This window comes from Pygocentrus nattereri, chromosome 6, assembly GCF_015220715.1.
Source record: "Pygocentrus nattereri isolate fPygNat1 chromosome 6, fPygNat1.pri, whole genome shotgun sequence".
In the NCBI taxonomy this organism is placed as follows: Eukaryota; Metazoa; Chordata; class Actinopteri; order Characiformes; family Serrasalmidae; genus Pygocentrus; species Pygocentrus nattereri.
In genome coordinates this window covers 21485718-21506699 of record NC_051216.1, presented here as the reverse complement: position 1 = coordinate 21506699, position 20982 = coordinate 21485718, and the positions used below count along the sequence as shown (strand labels likewise).

Below are 20982 nucleotides of genomic sequence, written 5' to 3'. Positions count from 1 at the left end.
ATGGAACACAACATCTATTATTTCTGTACATGTTCTGAAAGTTTTGCTCGTCAGACCACAGTGCATTTCCACTTTGCATCAGTCCCTTGCTCCTTCTGAACATGTGCTTGTGGATGCAGCAATTTTTAATGTAGTGCTGTCTGAGGGATTGCAGTTCACTGGCATTCAGTTGTGGTTTTCAGCCTTGTTCTTTTTGCACACAGATTTCTCTGAATTGTCTGAAAGTTTACATATGTAGAGTACATACTGTAGAGTATGAAATACCTAAAATCTTTGCAGTCACTTGTTGAGGAATATTAATCTCCAACTGTGCAAATAAAAGACACCTGTTGTTTTTTAAACAGTTATTAGTCTTAAATTACCCATGTCCCCTTGTGTTGCAGGTATCAATTTCAGAATTAGCATATATTCACAAAAACTAGTGAAATTGATGGGGTAAAACATTGAACATCTTGTGTTCAACAGCCTCTGTTTATTGTAACTGAGGTTTACATATATATATATATATGGACATGGAGATGGTTGGTGTGAAAGTAGAGGAGGCAATGGATAGGGCAAGATGGAGGCAGATGATCCGCTGTGGCGACCCCTAAAGGGAGCAGCCGAAAGAAGAAGAAGAAGATACACACACACACACACACACACACACACACGTGTATATTATATATATCAGGGTTTGTATCTATAATAAATTAAACTAAATAATTAAAAATATCTTTCTCTCAGTGCACTCAATCTAAATTCATGCCACTATATTCTTGTGTCTGTGAGCACTGACATTGGGACAGTGATTGACAGCTCAGTGTGTCTGGCTCTCTGCAGTGTGTAGCTCGCAGCTCCACCTTTGTGTGTGCATTAGTCTTGAGTAGCAGTGTTAGAACAGTGGAACATACACACTGGTCACTCTGATTTTGTTAAGTGATTGTGTCGTATAGACTTTTTGTTTATGCAAAAATCAAATAAGGACTTTTATTTAACTCTAATTCCCTCTCTGCCACACACATTCTGTTTATGTAGCAGGAACAGAGCAATAGAAAAAGAGCAAGAGAGAGAGAGTAAATGGTGTGGAAATGGAAATGCTGAGGGAGCAGAGGCTGCTGAAACAGAATAAATGACCAGCACTTAATTTATTCACACTCTAATTTTACACAGCATTGGTTCTCTCACTGTCTCTGTGCTTATGATTGGCCTGCTGATTTACTTACTCATTGTATTAAACCTACCTAATGGGTTTAAATTTCAAGATGGATTATGTGTTTCTATTTACAGTATTTGTTGCTTGCTTTCTGTAGGAGGCAGACAGCTGGGAGATCATTGAAGGGCTGAAGATCGGGCAGACGAATGTCCAGAGGCCTGATAAACATGAAGGGTTTATGCTGAAGAAGAGAAAATGGCCGCTGAAGGGCTGGCACAAGGTTAGTTGCACCTGCACTCATAGTGCATCAACACGCACTGAACTACTCCACCATATTAATGTATAAACACTACAGCTATTATATTCTGAAAAAATGGGTAGTTGAGTCAACCACTAAAGAAGCACGTTACATAAGGACATAAGACTGCTCACAGTGAAGCATGAACACACAGCAGCATAACAGCTGAGCATAAAATAGTTATGGCCACTTGGGCCAGGATGCTTGTGAATCTTGTGGACAAAATGGAGATTTTTTTTTGCCAGAATTATAGAACATATATGTTGAATATACTCTGTTTCATTCTCTTTACAGTTTCAGTATGAAAAACCAGTCAGGTTTTGCTTTTTGCTATGATTGTGCTTCAGCCACTTTGCTTTCATCATGCTCAGCAACACATCACTTCCTTTTCAAAATCTTACGCATGCCACAAATAATTTCTTCCGCTTGACTCCTAACTTAAAATTTTTAATCTAAAGACTGATTTTTTTGTAACCCAGTCCCTGCAGCAAACAATGAAGCAGTGTTTTCACTTGCCATAATGTGAGTTCTGATAAAACCTGATTTGGGTTCTATGTCCAACCAAACAGGCTCTATATCCCACAAAAGGAGGGTGAACATGCTAATGATTGATGTATATATACACACACACACACACACACACACACACACACACACAGCAAGTGGGCCCTCAGGCCACAGGCTCTGCATTTGTATTGAACCAAATTTGTTAAATGTTATTGCCACTGTCACCTTCAATAGGCAATGTCGACCCCTGTGTTCAGTGCTGCCATTGTAGGGAAGAAAAGCATTTTTTTTGTCAGCCCTCTAATCACTGTACAGTAGACACCTGCCCACACAGCGTTTCTCATGAAATCAAGGGTGTTTAGGAGTTTGTGCCCCTTTGTATTAGCAACAGGCCTTACTCCTCTGGGAAAGGTTTACATGAGATGTTGGAGCATTGCTGCGAGGATGTGATTGCATACAGTCACAAGAGCATTAGTAAACTCAGGTACTGATGTTTGATGAGTAGTTTTGGATCACAATGAAACTCCAGCTCATCCTAATTAGGTAGTTGATGGAGCTCCATCACATCAGAGAGGCATGGTTCCACTGTTGCTATATACTCCTCTAGCCAAGTCTTGGCATCGGGCATAAAATGTGCAGCTGTTCATCCAATTCTATTGGTAATTCTTTTCTGTGTAGCTTACACAAGCTATGTGTGCATAATGCAACGTCTGTGTCAATGAGTGCACCTTAAAGTACCTGAATTCACTAATTAGAATGTGTTTCTGAATACGTTTGCATTTACAGTGTAGTTATAGTATATCTACAATGCACTTTTTTCACATTTTTGAAAACTGAAAATTCAGAAAATGAGAAAATGTTTAATTTCTATGTTTGTCTGATTCTACATGAGCGTTGTATAATTATGAGCACTGGAAGGAGTTGCTTGGAGTGATTACTGCACATTCAGAGCTCATACTGTTATCACTAAAGCATTTGCAGCATTCTACAATGTAAAACAATTTGTCTTATCAAGCTTTCTCCTTTGCTGTTTTTTTTTTTAATACAGCGTTTTTTTGTTCTGGACAATGGAATCTTGAAGTACTCCAAGTCCCCCATAGACGTAAGTACAGTGTGACGGTGAAGCTGTGTACTGTATAAAGTACATGGAGTTCACCCTGCTGTCTGAACATAAAATAAGTACTTTATGTTCAGACCACATGGTGATCTGAAATCAGATTACAGTAAGATAAGGAGCAGCTATGTGAAAGAAAATTTTAACTGCTGCTCCTTAAACCTTGGAGGATTGGTGGGTCCTTATTGTCTAATCAGAAGTGCATTTAGAAGTCCACTTGAACAAGTAGTGTTGGTGTCTTTGTTTTGTCTGCATTACACTTCTTTAGCGTCTACCTGAGTAAGTCAATTTTCTCATCACAAATAGTTCTGCTTTTCTAATATTCAGTAGTTATCGTACTGTTGCTTTCACCTTTTTACTTTTACTTTTACTGTTGTGATAACATGACCAAATATTTGGTGTCCAAATTTTGGTTCTTTAGTTTAGAGCTTAAGCTTCAAGGCTAACAAACAGTAAAAGTTGCTAGTCACCCGGATTATTTTTGTAAATACATCTCCAAAACTCAGTTTGGCCCATCTGTTGTCTAAAAAAGCTGCCGGCTGCTTTAGCTACTCAATGTTTTGTTTTTTTGTTTTTTTATAGTTCATAGTAAGTCAGACTGTGCTGTAAACCACATTGCTGAATCTGCGCAACCTTAACGGAGACCTGGATGTGGTGTGAGAAGGTTGAGAGAAGTTTTGGGGATGTATTTACAGGGATGATTTTTGACTCTTTGTGTTTGTTAGCAACATTAGCCTCAAAGCTCCAATACAAAATGTAGACTCCAAAGGTGTGTTAGCTGATCTGGGGTAAGTGAATGATTGTCTGGTTGCATTCATTTTAAATTGCTGAATGTTGAAACTTTTATTTGGCAGTTTGAAGGGTGATCATTTAAATTCTTCTTGTAAATTTGATCAGAAATGGTCACTCTTACAGTATAAAACAGACCCTGATGGACACATATTTAGTTTTAAGTGTATTTCAGGTATTTTATATATGCAGTTCTGTGCAAAAGTCTTAGGCAGCCAAGGAAATTGTTAAATCTTTTTTTCAGCAGTAAGTGTGTTTTGCCAGTAAAACAGTAAGACAACATATAACATTAGAATAAACACAAATAAACATAAATACAGTAAAATGTAATACACATTTTGTGTAATGTCTTGATTAGAAGAATACAGTTAGAAGAAGAATACAGATTTGGTTCCTGACTTCTTGGTGCACCCCAGCAATAACATGGTTTTGTTCAATTCCATCAGCAAGACATATGATTTAATTTAGTGAAGGATTGATTTGCCAAACTAGATACTGGAGAGACATTAAATATACTGGGTTTCTACATTTCTACAGGTTTCTATAGGTTTGAAAATGCTTGTTTTTCAAAGGTTTCCTAGTTAAGTTTTTTTTCTAGTGGGGGATTTTATAATCCTAAACACGTGGTCTGTTATTGTTCAGTTAAGTCCATTGTTTAGCTTTTTATTCAGAACTGATGACTCAATTAATCATGAAAATAATTGTTGGATTGTTTGATTAGTATTATAGTCATTAGTGACAGTTTTAGTTCCAACGTATTGAAAATGTGAGTCTCATTCTGTCTGTCTGTGTCAGATTCAGAAAGGAAAGCTCCATGGCAGTATTGATGTAGGTCTGTCTGTGATGTCCATAAAGAAGAGAGCTCGGCGCATAGACCTTGACACAGAGGAGCACATCTATCATCTCAAGGTAAAAGTCTGAGAAGGACAAGAGAACACGTGAAGATAACACTTAAATCACTGTGTGTGTGTGTATAAATGTGTGATTGCATTTGTGTGTTTGCCATAACTGAGCAAGCAGCAAGCCAGACAGACAGATGCTGAAGACATGTGTTGTCTGTCTCCTTGCTGTCCTCTGCCTGTGTGCGTAGGTGAAGTCTCCAGACGTGTTTGATGCCTGGGTGTGTAAGCTGCGTCACCACCGTTTGTACAGGCAGAATGAGATTGTGCGCTCCCCTCGCGATGCCAGCTTACGAGCCTTCCCTCCTCCCGCCAGCCTTGAGTCACCTCAGACAACCCCCTCTTCTGCTCACGAAACCAAGGTGAATATCTCTCTCTCTCTCTCTCTCTCTCTCTCTCTCTCTCTCTCTCTCTCTCTTGTCTGCTCTCTCTTCCACTCTCTCTTCCACTCTCTATCTTTCTCTCTATATCTGTTTCTTTGTGCTTGTGTCTGTGTGTTAGATATAGTACTCCTCCAGGGAAGGTCTCTGTGACACACTCAGTGGAACGCAGTAATGACTCATCAAAAAAACACACCAGCTTCTCATTTCACCCGCTTTGTGGAAACAAAGCAGGAGCAGGCAGATTTATTGTCTCTGTATTAGTTTAGTTTTTTTTTTTATAATGATGCCTGATGTTTTTTAGTTTTAACAATAATCTTTTGTAATGTTTTTTAGGGTAAAAATATTTCAAGACAAAGACATGATAATGTGCATAATGGAGAGGGACGATGTTGGATGCGTTCTGTTCATCTAATGCAGTTGCACCTTTTGAAAGTCACCTTAACCCACACCAGCACATTCAATACCACACCAGCACATTCAATACCACACCAGCACATTCAATAACATATGACAAACAAAACCTCAGTTTAACTCAGACCAACACATTCAGCAGTCAGTATAGCATAGTGCGTAATACAGCTGCCCTTCATGAGCCCTCCAGGCAAAGGCACCATGCTATACCAAAAAGAGTCCTTGGAGAAGACTTCTAATTTAACCTACCTCAGCTCAACTTAAAGGAATGGTCTGGTCAAAAATCACTTGTACACAATTCTCTACTTACTTGAGATGTAGTTAATCAGCCCAGACATGTTTGGTGTACATACCATTGTACTTCTTTAGTTTAGCACTAGCAAATGTAGCTAAGAAATGCTAGATGTCTATAGTCACCCAAATGTTTTCCTTAAATACATTCCCAAAACTTCTCTTATCTCGCTCAAACTACATACAGGACTTCATTAAAATAAGGGCATGCAGATTTGCTGGTGTGGTTTAGGACACATAAAACTAAGCATAACTTCACAGTGTATTTGAACAATGTGGGCTGCCTCCTTAGGTAATCAATGTTGTGATGAAATTCAGCTGCCTGTCGCATGCACACCACACAGACTTGTGCTATAAATTACATTACCGATTTCTGTTATTTAACTGTCAATCTTGAATTTTCCAACTATATACACACAGAAATAAAAACATCAGGATTTGCAAATGTAATCTAGCATCCATATGCCTGTGTGACATGCTTGGATATGAAGGGGACCTGGTTTCTGCAGGAAAGGAGGACTTCTTCACAACACTATTGTCTAAAAAGGCTGCCCACTGTGTTCAGCTGCATGGTGATGTTTTGTGCATTTTGATAGTTCATAAGAAGTTTACTCTTTACAGAAAAGATTTGAGTGATTATGGATATCTAAAGTTTGTTAGCAACATCAACCTTGTAGCTCTAGCACTAAACTAAATAAGCAAAATGTACAGATTCATTTGTAAACTGTACAGTTTACAGTCTACTCATGTACAGTTTACAACTGATTATTTCTCTCAGCCGCCAGCAGATTTCACTCACTTACTGGCATCTTTGACTCAGCCACTGGCAGGTTTAACTTACTGCTGTATTTCACTCAGACACTGTCAGATGTAATGTTACTTACTCAGCCAATGGCATTTTTAACCAGAGAGGATTCATGAAATCTCTGATTTAACTCAGTTACTGCCATATTTTACTCGGGTTTGGCATATTTCACTGTCCATATTGTGATCATATGCCCATGATCACAGAAATCTTACATTTACACTGAAGAGGCAGTCAATCTAAATTCTACAAGAGAAACAGACAAGTAAATGCTAATTGTCTAGCAGCTCAGCTAACTTTACTTTGATCTACATGCTAGTCATCTCTGCAAATGTATTTTATGAGAGCATAAGCTACAGATCAGCCAAAATCAAGGAAAACAGTAGAAAAGTTAGGGGTTTTCAGCTGTTCTAAACCCGTCTAGACTGACGAACCCTGCCAGATTGATGGACTTCCAAAAGCCCTGTTAGGCTAATGCTTCTTTGATGTTTTTCTCATACTTACACATCCAAAGAAACAGTGAAAATGTTTTAAAATGTTACTAATTGAGTCTTTATCTTGCTTGCTAGCACTCATCCTTGAATGGAATGGAAAGCCTGTTAAAAGCTGTATGTTGTGGGCTTCTCTGCATTCATCTTTGTGCTATCTGCTGTCTGCTCATTTTGTCATTCACAAAGCATAAGAACATCCAAGTCGTTTGTATATATTTGTTTCTTTATTTGTATGTGTGTTTGTGTGTTCTCAGCAGCAGGTGAAGCCCAGCTCTCTGCCCTGGCAGCAGCCCCTGACCTGCACCACCAGCTTGCCACCCTCCTGCAGCAATGGCCAGAGCAAAGTAGCAGCATGGCTGCAGGAGTCAGAGGAAATGGACAAGTGTGCAGAAGGTAATACACACTCTCTCAATGCTCACATATGCATTCATAGCCCTTTGAAGTCATGTGTCATGCCTTTATAAGCAACTCCAGATCTAGGGTAAATTAAAGGGGTTTTCAAAAAGTACTGCTATCACACCATGTGGTGCACAAAAGGGTTCACTGGAGTGTCACTGGATCTAGGCTACTGAAGAGTACAGACATTGTTACATCTGTGCTAATACCAAGCTGAAACTCTTGTGTGCTGAAATAACATTGTGTGAAAGAAAGTATATTGTTAAACTCCAACACTGTTAAATAATAACACCAGCTACTCTTAATGTACCTTCTACTGCCAAAACACCTGAACTACCACACTCAACAAAGCTTGCTGGTTTGTTTGGGGTATTTTTGTATACCTGCCTGTCATTTGATGTCAGTTCAGGGTGCGGCAGAATTATCTGCATGTGGTGAAATTCATATGTCTGCTCCTTAATGACATTTTAATTTAGAGGATCCACCTTGAGTGAAAAAATATACCAAGGATAAAATGTATCAAATGTAAAACCATTTTGGGGTGTAATGGCAGCGATTTTCCAATGTCCCATTTATTTTTGCTTTTGAGAAATCTGGCATAGAACCAGAGTTTCTAATGTTTTTCAGTGGTTTGTAGGAATACACTAGGTGCTGTGATGCATCAGTTTGAATATGGCAATTCATTTGTGCATAGATTTTGGAATATTAGAACTGATTATAACAGTTTATAATATTTTTAATAATATATTTTAATAATGGTAAGTATGTGCTAATTGAGTAATTAGCATATTGACTATGCTCATTAAGTATGTGCTCAAACGGCTTAATGGCCAGCAGATTCAATACCAAAGAAAGAATACGAGAATGAGTGTGCAGACTTTTGCAGAATTTCCTTAACATCACATGCCAGTAAAATTATGCTCAAGATCATTCAATGCAGACTAGAGCCTTACTGTCTACATTCCCCCCTCTGCCAACCCGACGTCGGCAAGTGACATCATTTACTCAACTACAGCACGTCTCCAAACGCAACACCCGAGTGCCTTTGTCGCCATATCAGGTGACTTTAACCATGTCGCTATGGCCAAGGCACTTCCACACTTCATTCAATATGTGGACTGTCCCACCAGAGAGAAAAGAACACTGGACTTGCTGTATGCTAATGTTAAGGATGCATACAGCTGCTCCCCCCTCCCCCCTCTGGGTAGGGCAGACCACAACTTGGTACACCTAAGTTGCTGTTATGTGCCGCTGGTGAAGAGTCAGCCTGTGACCAAGCGGACAGTGAGTAGATGGTCTGTGGAGACTTACGAGGCACTGCAGGATTGCTTTGAGGATACTGATTGGTCTGCACTATGTGAGCCGCACAGAGAGAGACAGTGACGGGCTCACAGAGTGTATCACGGACTACATTAACTTCTGTGTGGACTCCACTGTCCCAACCAGGACTGTTAAATGTTACCCAAACAACAAGCCGTGGGTAACAAAGGACATTAAGGCTCTCCTCAACAAGAAGAAGAGGGCCTTCAGAGCTGGAGACAGAGTGGAGGTGAGAACGATCCAGAGGGAACTGAAGACAGCTATCAAGGAGGTGAAGGACAAATATAGGAGGAAGCTGCAGTGGAAACTCCAGCAGAACAACATGAGGGAGGTCTGGAATGGAATGAGGACCATCACCAGCTTCAGGTCCAGCAACAACGGAGGAGTAGAGGTCGGTGTGGACGGGGCCAACAAGCTAAATCTGTTCTTTAACAGATTTGATACGGCAGGCTCTGCCCATAACCACCCCCCCCAGCCTGACTCCTCTGCTGCCGGTCCTCAGCAGACCATTCCACTCACCCCCCCTCCCCCTCCTGATAGCCTGCCCCCCTCTCGTGACATCCCATCTCACACCTCCATCCCTCCCCCACCCATCACCTCTACATTGTGTCTCACTGTTGACCAGGTGAGAAGACAACTGAAGAGACTCCACACAAACTGGGCTGCAGGCCCTGATGGAGTTCCACCCAGGGAGCTTAAAGCCTGTGCCGCCCAGCTTTGTGGAATACTTCAACATGTCTTCAACATGAGCCTGAGTCTCCAGAGGGTCCCCATGATGACGAAGACATCCTGCATTGTTCCTGTTCCAAAGACGCCACGACCCAGTGATGCCAAGGACTACAGGCCAGTGGCACTGACGTCTCATGTCATGAAGACCATGGAGAGGCTCGTCTTGGATCAGGTCCGACCCATAGTCCAGCCTTTTCTAGATCCCCTCCAGTTTGCCTATCAGCCCTGCCTGGGAGTTGAAGACGCCAGCATCTACCTGCTCAACCGTGTATATGCTCACCTGGATAAGCCAGCCAGCTCTGTGAGGGTCATGTTTTTTGACTTCTCCAGTACATTTAACACCGTCTGGCCTGCTCTTGTGGGTGATAAACTAACAGTGATGCAAGTAGATGCCCCTCTTGTGTCCTGGATTGTGGACTACTTGACTGGCAGACCACAGTATGTACGCCTGCAGCACTGTGTGTCAGACAGAGTGGTCAGCAACACTGGAGTTCCACAAGGAACTGTCCTCTCTCCCTTCATCTTCACCCTCTACACCACGGACTTCAGCTACTGCACAGAGACTTGCTACCTTCAGAAGTTTTCTGATGACTCTGCAATAGTTGGATGTATCAGCAAGGGAGTTGAGGATGAGTACAGGGTGACGGTTAAGGACTTTATCACATGGTGCGAGCGGAACCACCTGCAGCTCAATGTGACAAAGACAAAGGAACTGGTGTTGGACCTGAGGAGGGACAAGGCACCGGTGACCCTGTGTCCATCAGGGGGGTCAGTGTGGACACGGTGGATGATTACAAATATCTGGGTGTATATATTGACAATAAACTGGACTGGGCTAAGAACACTGACGCCCTCTACAGGAAGGGCCAAAGTCGTCTCTATTTTCTAAGGCGCCTGAGGTCCTTCAACATCTGCCAGACTATGCTCAGGATCTTCTATGAGTCTGTGGTGGTGAGTGCTATCCTCTATGCTGTTGCATGTTGGGGAAGCAGGCTGAGGGTGGCAGATGCCAAAAGACTCAACAAATTGATCCGCAAGGCCGGTGATGTTGAGGGTGTGGAGCTGGACTCGCTGACGGCAGTGTGAGATAGGAGGACGCTGTCTAAGCAGTAGGCCGTTATGGACAATGGCTCCCACCCACTCTACGACACTGTGATGAGACACAGGAGCTCATTCAGTGTAAGACTCATCATACCAAAATGCACCACAGAGCGCCACAGGAAGTCATTCTTACCTGTGGCCATCAAACTCGGTGTGTGATTCACAAAACTCAATACCAAACTGTTCATATGTGCAATAACCACAATTGTGTGTGAATTAACTCAGGGGGACACTAACTTAATTTAAATAATTTAAATAGTTGAGCTGCTTTATACCAGATGTGGTATAAAGCAGATCAATAAAGGAATCTGAATCTGAATATCAGAAGAGATCAGACAAATGATGGACAGCGTTGGCCTACTTGGATCAATTATTAACAACAGAGAATCTAGCACCCAGAAATATGACAAAGGTTGGCACTCAGCAGACAAGGATGAAGGAGCTTAAAAAGATATTTAAATGCAGTGATTCATCTCTACAGGCAAAGATCAGTATTGTCCAGGCTAAAGTGTCTTCATGAACAAGCCATTCAGAAGCCTGAAGACCCAAAGAGAAGACAGAATATTCTGGAGGAACACTGTCCATGTTGTCACCAGGAGTCTGAAACAACTTAATGGGACTTAATAATAATAACATGTAGTAATTTCTTGCCCAAAATAAAAGTATTGTATTATTTATTTAAAAGAGATTGTTTTTTTATGGCCAACATTGTCTTTATTGATTTTCACAAGTTGTAATGTTTACCACAAAATTATGAACTTATCTAAACACAAACAAAAACCCAAAAAACAAACCATGAACAAAAATAAGAAAAAAAAATCATTGTTTACTTGCATTACTTCTGAGCACTGGATGGGGAAAAACAAATGGTTTTAAATATTTTAAGCTGCAGATGGTTACTTATGTGGTCTTATGATCTTAAAACATTTGAGTTAAATCTGTATTCGCTAGATAGTCGATGAATGGACCCCAAATACTATAAAATGATTAATATTTACCTTTGATAGCATAAGAAATTTTTTCTAAGGGCAAAGTTGTAGATAATTCACCTAACCATTTATCTATACCTGGCACACTTGTTCTTTTCCATGATACAGCAATAACTCTTTTAGCTAATAATATACCAATTTCTATAAACTGTTGATGTCTTTTTCTGATTGAGATTGTAGCTTTTTTTTAATTCTGAATCATATCAGAAGACTGCAAACAACATTATTTTTTAGATTTCATGATGCGTTGAATCATTTCCTAAAGCAGCAATATTAAATTAATTATTGTTGTGAGCTCTGAGATATAAACATCGTACACACCCTTGTATACACGCTTCTGCAGTTTTCTCCCCTCCAGCTACATAAGAATTTATGCAGTAGCTGATGAGACTGAGGTTTAGCTGCTCTTCCTCAGGCAGAGGTAATAAGACATTATTGTTGGATTAAGGTCTCAAGGAATTGGCAAAAGTGTTCAAAAGGCCTGTACCCTCCAATAGGAGCTGTTATGATTCAGATTGTTGTTACACAGTGCATTAAGATAAATGTGGAATAAGAGGGAAATAGAACAGCTTTATGGCTTTGAAATGCTATGTATATACTAAATGTTTGTATCTGTCTGTATGTTTTAGAACTTGCACACTGTCAGTCTAGTCTGATGGAGCTGAGCCGGTTACTGCAGAGTCTGGAGATTTTACAGAGAACACAGTCAGCACCAAGCTTCACAGACATGCAGGTAATACATTTACACAGACAAACAAACACATAAGTGTAGCTGAAAATAAACAGCTCTAGCTCTGGGAAGTCATAGATTGACATACTGAGTGAAAATAGCTGTGTGTGTGTGTGCACGCATGTGCATGAGGCCTTTTATGGACACCTACCAAACCCAGTCCCTCAGAGCAATGGCACTGCTACCACCATTTAAACACCTTACTTTTAAAACCTTCACAGTCTCTCTTTTTATTGTTATGTAATCCCATGTCCAGTATGCACATTATGTTTTTAACATCCCATTAAATGCATATATATGTTAATAAATAAATGTTCGTTACACTTCATTAAAAAAAACTTTAATACTTTAATTTACAAAATTCACATTCCTCTGCATGTGTATCAGTATTTGTGTATTGGTGTAGGTGTATGAGTATTATTGTGTGTATGCATAGTCTTGTTACAGGTCAATGTGCATTACTGTCATGTCACACCTGACATGCCTCATAGCATCAAATGTGCTTTAACTATCATCTTTATCAGTGTGTCATCCATTCTTTCCAAATCAGCGCTTCTCCATATTCCATCATAAACATACCTCAACTTTAACTAATTATACATCTAATTATACACTGATAATACACTTAAATTGACTCACCTAAAGTTGATTTCATTTTATATTTGATACAGAATAATATACTGCATAATAAAGAAATTGAATTTAGACTACATTTTGAAGTGAGAAAGGCTGTTTTCACGTTGCATTAACATGTGTTTCATGTCTGGATCACATCTTTGCATATAGTAATATTCAAAAGTTGGGGCGCCCCTAGTCATTTTAAATGCTTTGCTGATTTTGTGAAAATAAATGAAAATAAATTAACACCTTCTCTACAGAGAACACTCTTCTGCACGTTGTAATGCACGGTTACTGTTTATTTACTGAATTTGACAAATTGGAAAAAAATAAAGCATTAAATGTGGCCTACGTAAAATTATAAGAAATTGTGCACTTAAATTGGCAGAAAAAATATCATTAAGTTTGTGCCCTGTAGAGGATGTTTTCACTTATTTTCACTTTGAAAATCAACAAAATGTGTCATGTGATGGGTGTTCAAACATTTGCGTATGAATGTATACTTTAGCATGTTTCCACTTCTCGCTAAAATTCATCCCCAGTGTGACCAGATGAGATCTCATTTTATTTCACATAAAAAGTCATGTATAATTTTGGTTTTACTTCTGTAATTTGTTCATCTAATTATTTCCTGTTACCCCACAGCACAAGAAAGCACTTGGTTTCAGGATAGTTCCAGGGTCACTTATCTTCCATTTTGTTTCCTTGCTTATCCTCTCACCTCTCAGCACATACGTTTCTGCTTGTACACAAATATAGAAAACACATTCCATTTACAGTTATGTTGAGTTCCTTCAAGATTAGTATGGTCAAGTCAAATTGGATCATCAAAAACACATGTTGATGCTAGGTGTAAACAGCTTCATATGGAGTAGCATCAGTAGTTCAAATGAAGTCTACAGACTTAACAGACTGAAATGATCAAGTTGTCATTTTTTGTAGTTGTAAAAATACATGCTTTCTAAAATGAGGGCCAGTGGACAGCTAGTACATAGAATGAAGAGGAAATAATTTGTGTTATCACAGATGCCTAAAAATAATGAACATGAACAGGTTTGAAACAACACAGAGAAATAAATGTAATTAAAGATTTTGTAGGTGTATTGTATGTATTTATTATACATTTTATACATGTATAAAACCAGTTTGTAAATCCTAGAGACCAAAAATGCCATGTATAGCTCATGTTATTTGCACAAAAATAGGTTTTATTTGTGTATGTATTTGTATGTGTATTTGTATTTGAATATATATGCATTAATTTGTCATTTCCATGCTACGATAGCTAACAGCTGTCACCTGTAATAATATTTCATCTGCTTTTAGTACTTTAGATGCTGTTTTCACATGCTATTAACTCACTCCCATCTCCTCCATGTGTGTGTGCGTGTGTGCGCATGCCTGGTTACATGCTTGTGTGTGTAATTTAGAGTAACTGTGTAGAGTTATCAAAGAAAGACAAGAGAGTCAGCAGAAGATGGAGAACAAAAAGTGTCAGCAAAGACGCAAAAATGCAACTGCAGGTACATCATCTCTCTCTTGCTCTAATTCTCACTGAATGTCTTGGTTTGTTATCTAGAACATTGATGCTTTACAGTTTTCTGGCAATAAATCCCCAAGTACACAGAAGTATCTGTTTACATTTTACCTTGCAATGTGGTCACTTGCAGTTGGATTGGATCAGTGCTTTATACATTGTTTTGAAACTTCAAACAGGATATAACTTCTGTTATCATTCCAAATGACATGGGGGAAGAAGCCTTTTCCCTGCTGAAGCCTTGAGAAAAATGAATGTGGGTAAAGTGCATCAAAAAACCAAGTTTGCAGTCTTTACTACTGCTACAAAAAACACTTGGGTACTATAAAAGTAGCAGTTTAGGCCAAATCTCTCTCTCTCTCTCTCTCTCGCTCTCTCTCTCTCGCTCTCTCTTTCTCTGTCTCTCCCTTATTTGTTTCTTTTTCAAACTCACACACAGAGATTCCACAGCTGTGGGAGTTTAACCCAGGGCTACCCCCTTCTGGCTTACAGTAAACATAGAAAGCATGCACACACATCTGCCCCTCACTGACAGGCCAGTCACCCTCTTAACTGTCTACTTATCACAGTCTTTAATCTTAGCCATGAGCGAGAGCTAGGTAGCATCTCATGCTGAAGAAAAGGTTAAGCATTCTGAGTCAATGCATCCATGAGAAACCTTTTAAACTCCTCAGCAGGGTCTCACTCCACACAGCATCACTGTATTATAGTGCTCAGTGTGCAAACACTGCCAGACTCTGCAGAACAACTATGGGTGACAGTAAGCAAATGACTTACCGAGATGACATGATAATTGTTATGTTCTTAATGATTTGTTTTAACACAGTCAGCAGTTTGACCATGACTTTGCTGCAAGAGCACTATTCCTGATGCTATGATGTTATATAAAGTCTTATGGTTTCTTTGTAAAATGTTAGCAAAATATATTACGAGTGATCCTAGAATCCTACAAGATATGAGCAAAATTATTTTAATGTGTGTTTTAAAGGAGATATTGCTGCAATGAAAAAGCCCCTATTGTTTTTTTTTTTTTTTTTGCCAAATGTGGCCCAGTAGGTGAGTTGCTGAGTAAGCTGAGTAAAATCATAGTCTGTGCAAGGTTTTATATGAGATATATTAGAATGTGTACACCATATGCCAAAAGTGTGGTTAAAAAGAAAATTAGTGTCAGGTAACTAGTAACTGTAATTTAAATGTGTGCCATCAGGTTCTGATATACAGTCCCATATCTACACTCTACCCAGGTCATGCAATAACGCAAAAGTGAATTACATGGTTTATGTGGACCTAATGTTTACATTAAATATGGGGTTCATAAAAATGTAAATATATCACAGTGCAAAAGTCAGAGACCACCATTTGCTTATTTAATTGCCAGTTAAAATAGACATTAAGTATGTTATTCATCTTTCAGCATCAGGAAAAAGCAGAAAACATATATTTAATAGAAAATTACTAAGAAGCCACAGCAACTTTTTTTTAGTATTTTGTTTGTCCGCCTTTTGCCTTTATTACAACTTATATTCTTTTTGTGAAACATACTTTTAATTTTTCAAAGAAATTGGTTGTATGTTGTGCTTTTCACAATCCAGGCAATCCCAACACATTTGGTGGCAATTTGGTGTGGACTCGGGCATGGTCAGTTCATTGTTCTGAATACACCAGCAGCTCCTTTGTTTGATTTGCAGATTTTCTTCTTTTCTTGTCTGTTTCCTTTTCTCCATGAGGGCTTTTTAACAGCTACACATTGTTTCAGACCCATGGTGTTGAGTTATCGTCTCTCAGTGAAAGAATGCACAAACGCACCTGTGAATTTGTTCAGATCTGAAGCAAGGGTGGAGCTTGATTTTCTCATATTAATCAAAGATTAGTTTAAAGTACTGTTTATCTGGTGGTGACAGTTTTGGTGGTCTGCTAGGTCTTCCCAAATTTTTCTATATCCTTTTAATCATGTTTTAAACTCCAATTGTGGAAACTTCTGTTGTTTTTCTTTTTTTTTTTTTTACTTTCCCCTTCCTTACACAAGTGGATTTATCTAATCACCTTAGAAAAATCTTCTGAAAATTGATTGATTTTAGAATAATGACCATTTTCACTGAAAAAAAAATATAACTGAAGAATGGTCTCTGAATTTTACTCCATGCTCTAGTTCTAAAGTTTACACTGTCAACATGTTTTGATAACTTAGCCTATTGTCTGACGGAGTTGATAGAAACTGTGCATAAGCGTATTTTTCCTGTGGTGATTGTTTTAAATAATTGACTAGTTAAACAGCACTGATATGGGTAATGGGCTTCGGCTTACTTAACACTGCCCTTCATTTAGTCATTACCAGATAAAGCTGTTCTGTAGCTTCACTGGTTGTGTGATTTGCATTCTTCATTCAGTTGTAGCACATTAGAAGGACATTACTGTGTCTGTGTTGTACCCGTTTTTATTTGTAGTATGAAGCTGAATGACCTTTCATTGCTAGCATAGGTGAATGTTCTTTAGTCTGTGTCGAGTCTGCCTTGGGACAAAAATCTACTACATCTACTGTTTAGATGCTCTGTATGGCTGAAGCAATAGTCTGTAAACACAGGAGTCTGGGTTTTGTAGTCCTTGCCTAGAGGGATGTTTTTGTCTTACATACCTCTTGAATTTTTCTGATTTCTGTTGTCCAAGTAAAGGTCGTTTGATTTGCTTTCTCCTAATATTTGTGTGTATGTATGTGTTGTGCAGGTTCCTTTGAGTGCTACCCGGTCGGCAGTGCGTCTTCATTCCTCTAACCCAAATCTATGCGCGGAGCTTGCTGAGTACCAAACCCCTGTTACCCGTCTAGCTGATAGCATTGAATGTGCCACCGATTACATCAAACTGCAGGAAGATTTTTGCATTATCGCTCAGAAAGGTTAGCATTAAATTATATTACTGGCTACATCAGCAGGCCCTGTTTTGACAGCTGATTTATCAAGAGAGCAAATATCATTCATTTTTATATAGTTGACAGGACCTGAAGCTGTTGGTTTTTTGTGTGTTGTAGTGCACTCACTGCTAAAGTCTGCCTTTAACACGGTGGCCATAGAGAAGGAGAAGATCAAACAGGTGCTGTCAGAGCAGGAGCACTCCAGTCAGTCAGCTCAGATTGTGACCCTGCGGCGCTCACTGTCACAGGTTAGTCTAACCCCTTCATACCACTGCCAAGGGTACAATCTCTATATCAACCATGCATCTCAGAGGGTTTGATGACCCTGGAAATGAAGCTTTATAATGTGATTATAAGAAATAAAATTAAGCGAGGCTCTGCTTCATAAATGAAATGACTGCACGCAGAGAGTGTAAAACCATAAATTTGCATTGTGATGTTGATTTCCTGTGTAATTACTTTGGTTTTATAATAACTTAACAAGCAACAAAGAGGACATCATTCTCCAAAAGGCCCTTTTTGTCTTTGAGAGCATAATTGGAAATAAGATTAAGTGTTACTTGGATTGGCCAAAGGATAATAAGCTCATTTGGGCTGTCTCACTGTATTTGTAATTTACCTAAGCATGACAATGTACAGTGCTGCTTTAAAATGTGTGAACCTTTTAGCATTGTGCATATTTCTGCCTGGGAATGACCTAAAATGTGATTTGGTCTTAATTTAAGTTATACAATAGATAAAGCAAATCAAATAAAACAAATAACACAGGCAACTGTATAGTTTTTCATTCATTCATTAAACAAATTGATCCAAGATTATATATTTTGGTTGGCAAAAGTATGTGAACATCATACAGAACTATCAGTTTGGTATAGGTGATACTTAGGGTCAGGAGGTTCAGTCAGTTATATGATTCAATTGTAAGTGTAGTTGTTCCTATCCTATTAAAAAAAAAACATTTACCTGATTCTTCACCATCAAAGTCTGGTCTTTACCACATACATTTGTTAGTGCGTGCCATGTCTAAATCAAATGAGGTTTCTGTGAGCCTCAGAAAAATATTTGCCATCAGGCTAGAAGACATAATTTTTCTAATTTCAGTGATCCACTGTCAGGCAGGTACTGTAAAAAAGCAGGAAGTTCAACACCATTGTTACCGTTCCCAGTAGTGGTCATCTATAGTAAGACATGTAATATTCTCAGAGATTGCAAAGAACCTCAGCGTAACATTTAAGGATCTGTAGGCCTCTTTTATGCTGGCTTTTGTCAGTGTTCATGAGTCCACAATCAGGCAAGCACTAAACACATATAGTACATATAGAATGATGGCATAGTGAAAGCCACTACTGTCCAGAAAGAACACTGCTGTCTGTTTAAACATTCCTAAAGACCACCTGGACAAGCCAAAAGACTATTTAGATGAACAATAAATGTTGATGAAATCTTGTTGATGAAAATGTTATGTTTTACAAAAAACTCAATACTGCATTCCAGCATAAGAACCTTATCCCAGATTTCCTTATCTCATGATTTTGGTTGTTTCGCTGCTATTATACCAGGGCAGCTTGCCAATTCTGGATTGTATTAACAAATTTTACAGGACAATGTTAGGACAATCCATCTGTGAACTGAAGCTCAATAGAAGGTGGGGGCTGCAGTAAGACAACAACACAAAAGACATAAATTACATAAAAATAAATTAAAGAATGTAGATACAGTCTACAAAGAATGTTTAAATCTGAAGAAATGTTACATTTTGGAATGGCTGCCTGAAAATCCAGACCTTAATCCAATAGAGAGGTTGGGGCAGAATCTACAGTGTAGGGTTCATTCAAGAAAACCCACCAACATAACAGAGCTGTGGCAGTTCTGTAAGGAGGAATAGGCCAAGATTCCCCCAAGTCAGTTTACAGTTACAGGAACCATTTGGTTGAAGTCATTGCTACTCAGGGGGGTCACACCGGTTACTGAAAGCAGATGTTCACATAGTTTTGTCAACAGAGAAATTCCACGCTGTTCAGTAAAAGACTGATGGTGTTATTTGTTTTCTTGGGTTCTCTTTATCTCTTGCTGTGTCTTAAGATTTAATTTTAGGTTACATTTACATAATGCTAAATGACTCGCAAACTTAGTAGCATCATGCAGTGCAACATCTTAGTTTTGACTTTTGAAATGTTATTGTGATTTTGTTATTGTGACTCTTTTTTTGGGTTGCTTGGAAAGGTGCTTAAAATGCCTTGTATTATTGTATGTTATATATAGTTCCTTTTTATACTGTCTGTTTTGAGATGTACTGTAGAGGCATGTGTAGGCATCCTTGGTCCTTGATCATATACAGGGAATGCAGATGAAGGTAATGAATTATGCAGCATATTTTTAAATGTGTCCTCATAGAAAAGGAGCAAAAACATCACAACATGAGAGCACTGAACATTACTCAAAATATCTTTCAACTAAGCCCATGGATCTGCTTCCATTTGGGAGTTTGATTTGTGTTTTGTTTGTGCTATGCTCTCGGTTTAGGCCCTGTCCCAGAACGCAGAATTGAAGACCCGCCTGAATCGTATCCACTCAGAGTCCGTGCTCTCAGACCAGGTGGTCAGCGTCAACATAATCAGTAGTCCTGATGAGGTACGTCCCCAAATCCAGTCTTAAAACTTTAAACTGTAGTTCTTCACTCTCATAACTCTTATACTGTATATAGTATGTTTTATATACTAGTTTCATTACAGTGACAGAATAATTGGCAGTAGTTACTGAATAATATGTCTCAATTTCTAAACGCTGAAGAGCATTACTCCAAATCTGCAAACCACATATCATTGAACCCTCAAAGTAAAGAATATGCATAGTCAGGTGCAAATATCTGGGGACCTGTTAAATTTCATGTTTATAGATTTTAACTAATAAATTGTGACTTGGGCAAAAGTTAACATATTATTGTGGCATATTTAAATTTGTGTCAACTGGACTATGCTCTTAGCTCTTGGTACATGGAATGTAACCTCACTGGGGGGGGGGGACTTGTGCAGGAGGTTGAGAGGTACCAACTAGATATATTTGGGCTCACCTCCACCCACAGTGTCAGCTCTGGAACCAAACTCCTGGATAGGGGTTGGTCTCTCTCCTACTCAGGGGTTGCACAGGGTGAGAGGTGCCGGGCGGGTTTGGGGATACTCACAAGTCCCCGGCTGGTGACCATGCAGTTGGAGTTTGTCCCGGTGGACGAGAGGGTCGCCTCAATGCAAATTAAAATCGCAGAGAGGAAAACTTTGACTGTTGTCTGTGCTTATGCACCAAACAACAGGTCAGAGTATTCTGCCTTCTTGGAGCGAGTGGGCGGGGTTCTGGAAAGGGTCCCGCCTACATACTACATAGTCCTACTGGGAGACTTCAATGCTCACGTTGGCAATGACTGGGAGACCTGGAGAGGCGTGATTGGGAAGAACTTCCTGCCCGATCTAAACCCGAATGGTGAATTGTTATTGGACTTCTGTGCCAAGCATGGATTGTCAATAACGAACACCAAGTTCG

The 20982-nt window shown here is 39.2% G+C and overlaps 1 protein-coding gene across 3 annotated transcripts in view; it reads left to right on the top strand.

Moving 5' to 3' along the window:
- Positions 1 to 20982, top strand: part of osbpl6 (oxysterol binding protein-like 6) — a 66432-nt gene that overhangs the window by 26183 nt on the left and 19267 nt on the right. Inside the window, exons 3-12 of one of the 3 annotated variants that reach the window (XM_017692333.2) lie at positions 1293 to 1415; positions 2989 to 3042; positions 4639 to 4752; positions 4934 to 5104; positions 7381 to 7516; positions 12288 to 12391; positions 14437 to 14529; positions 17265 to 17433; positions 17566 to 17696; positions 19972 to 20079. In XM_017692333.2, the coding sequence (XP_017547822.1) occupies positions 1293 to 1415; positions 2989 to 3042; positions 4639 to 4752; positions 4934 to 5104; positions 7381 to 7516; positions 12288 to 12391; positions 14437 to 14529; positions 17265 to 17433; positions 17566 to 17696; positions 19972 to 20079 (1203 nt within the window). Of the gene's footprint in view, positions 1 to 1292; positions 1416 to 2988; positions 3043 to 4638; positions 4753 to 4933; positions 5105 to 7377; positions 7517 to 12287; positions 12392 to 14436; positions 14530 to 17264; positions 17434 to 17565; positions 17697 to 19971; positions 20080 to 20982 lie in introns of all 3 variants that reach the window. The other 2 variants (XM_017692332.2, XM_017692334.2) reach the window with 2 other exon arrangements.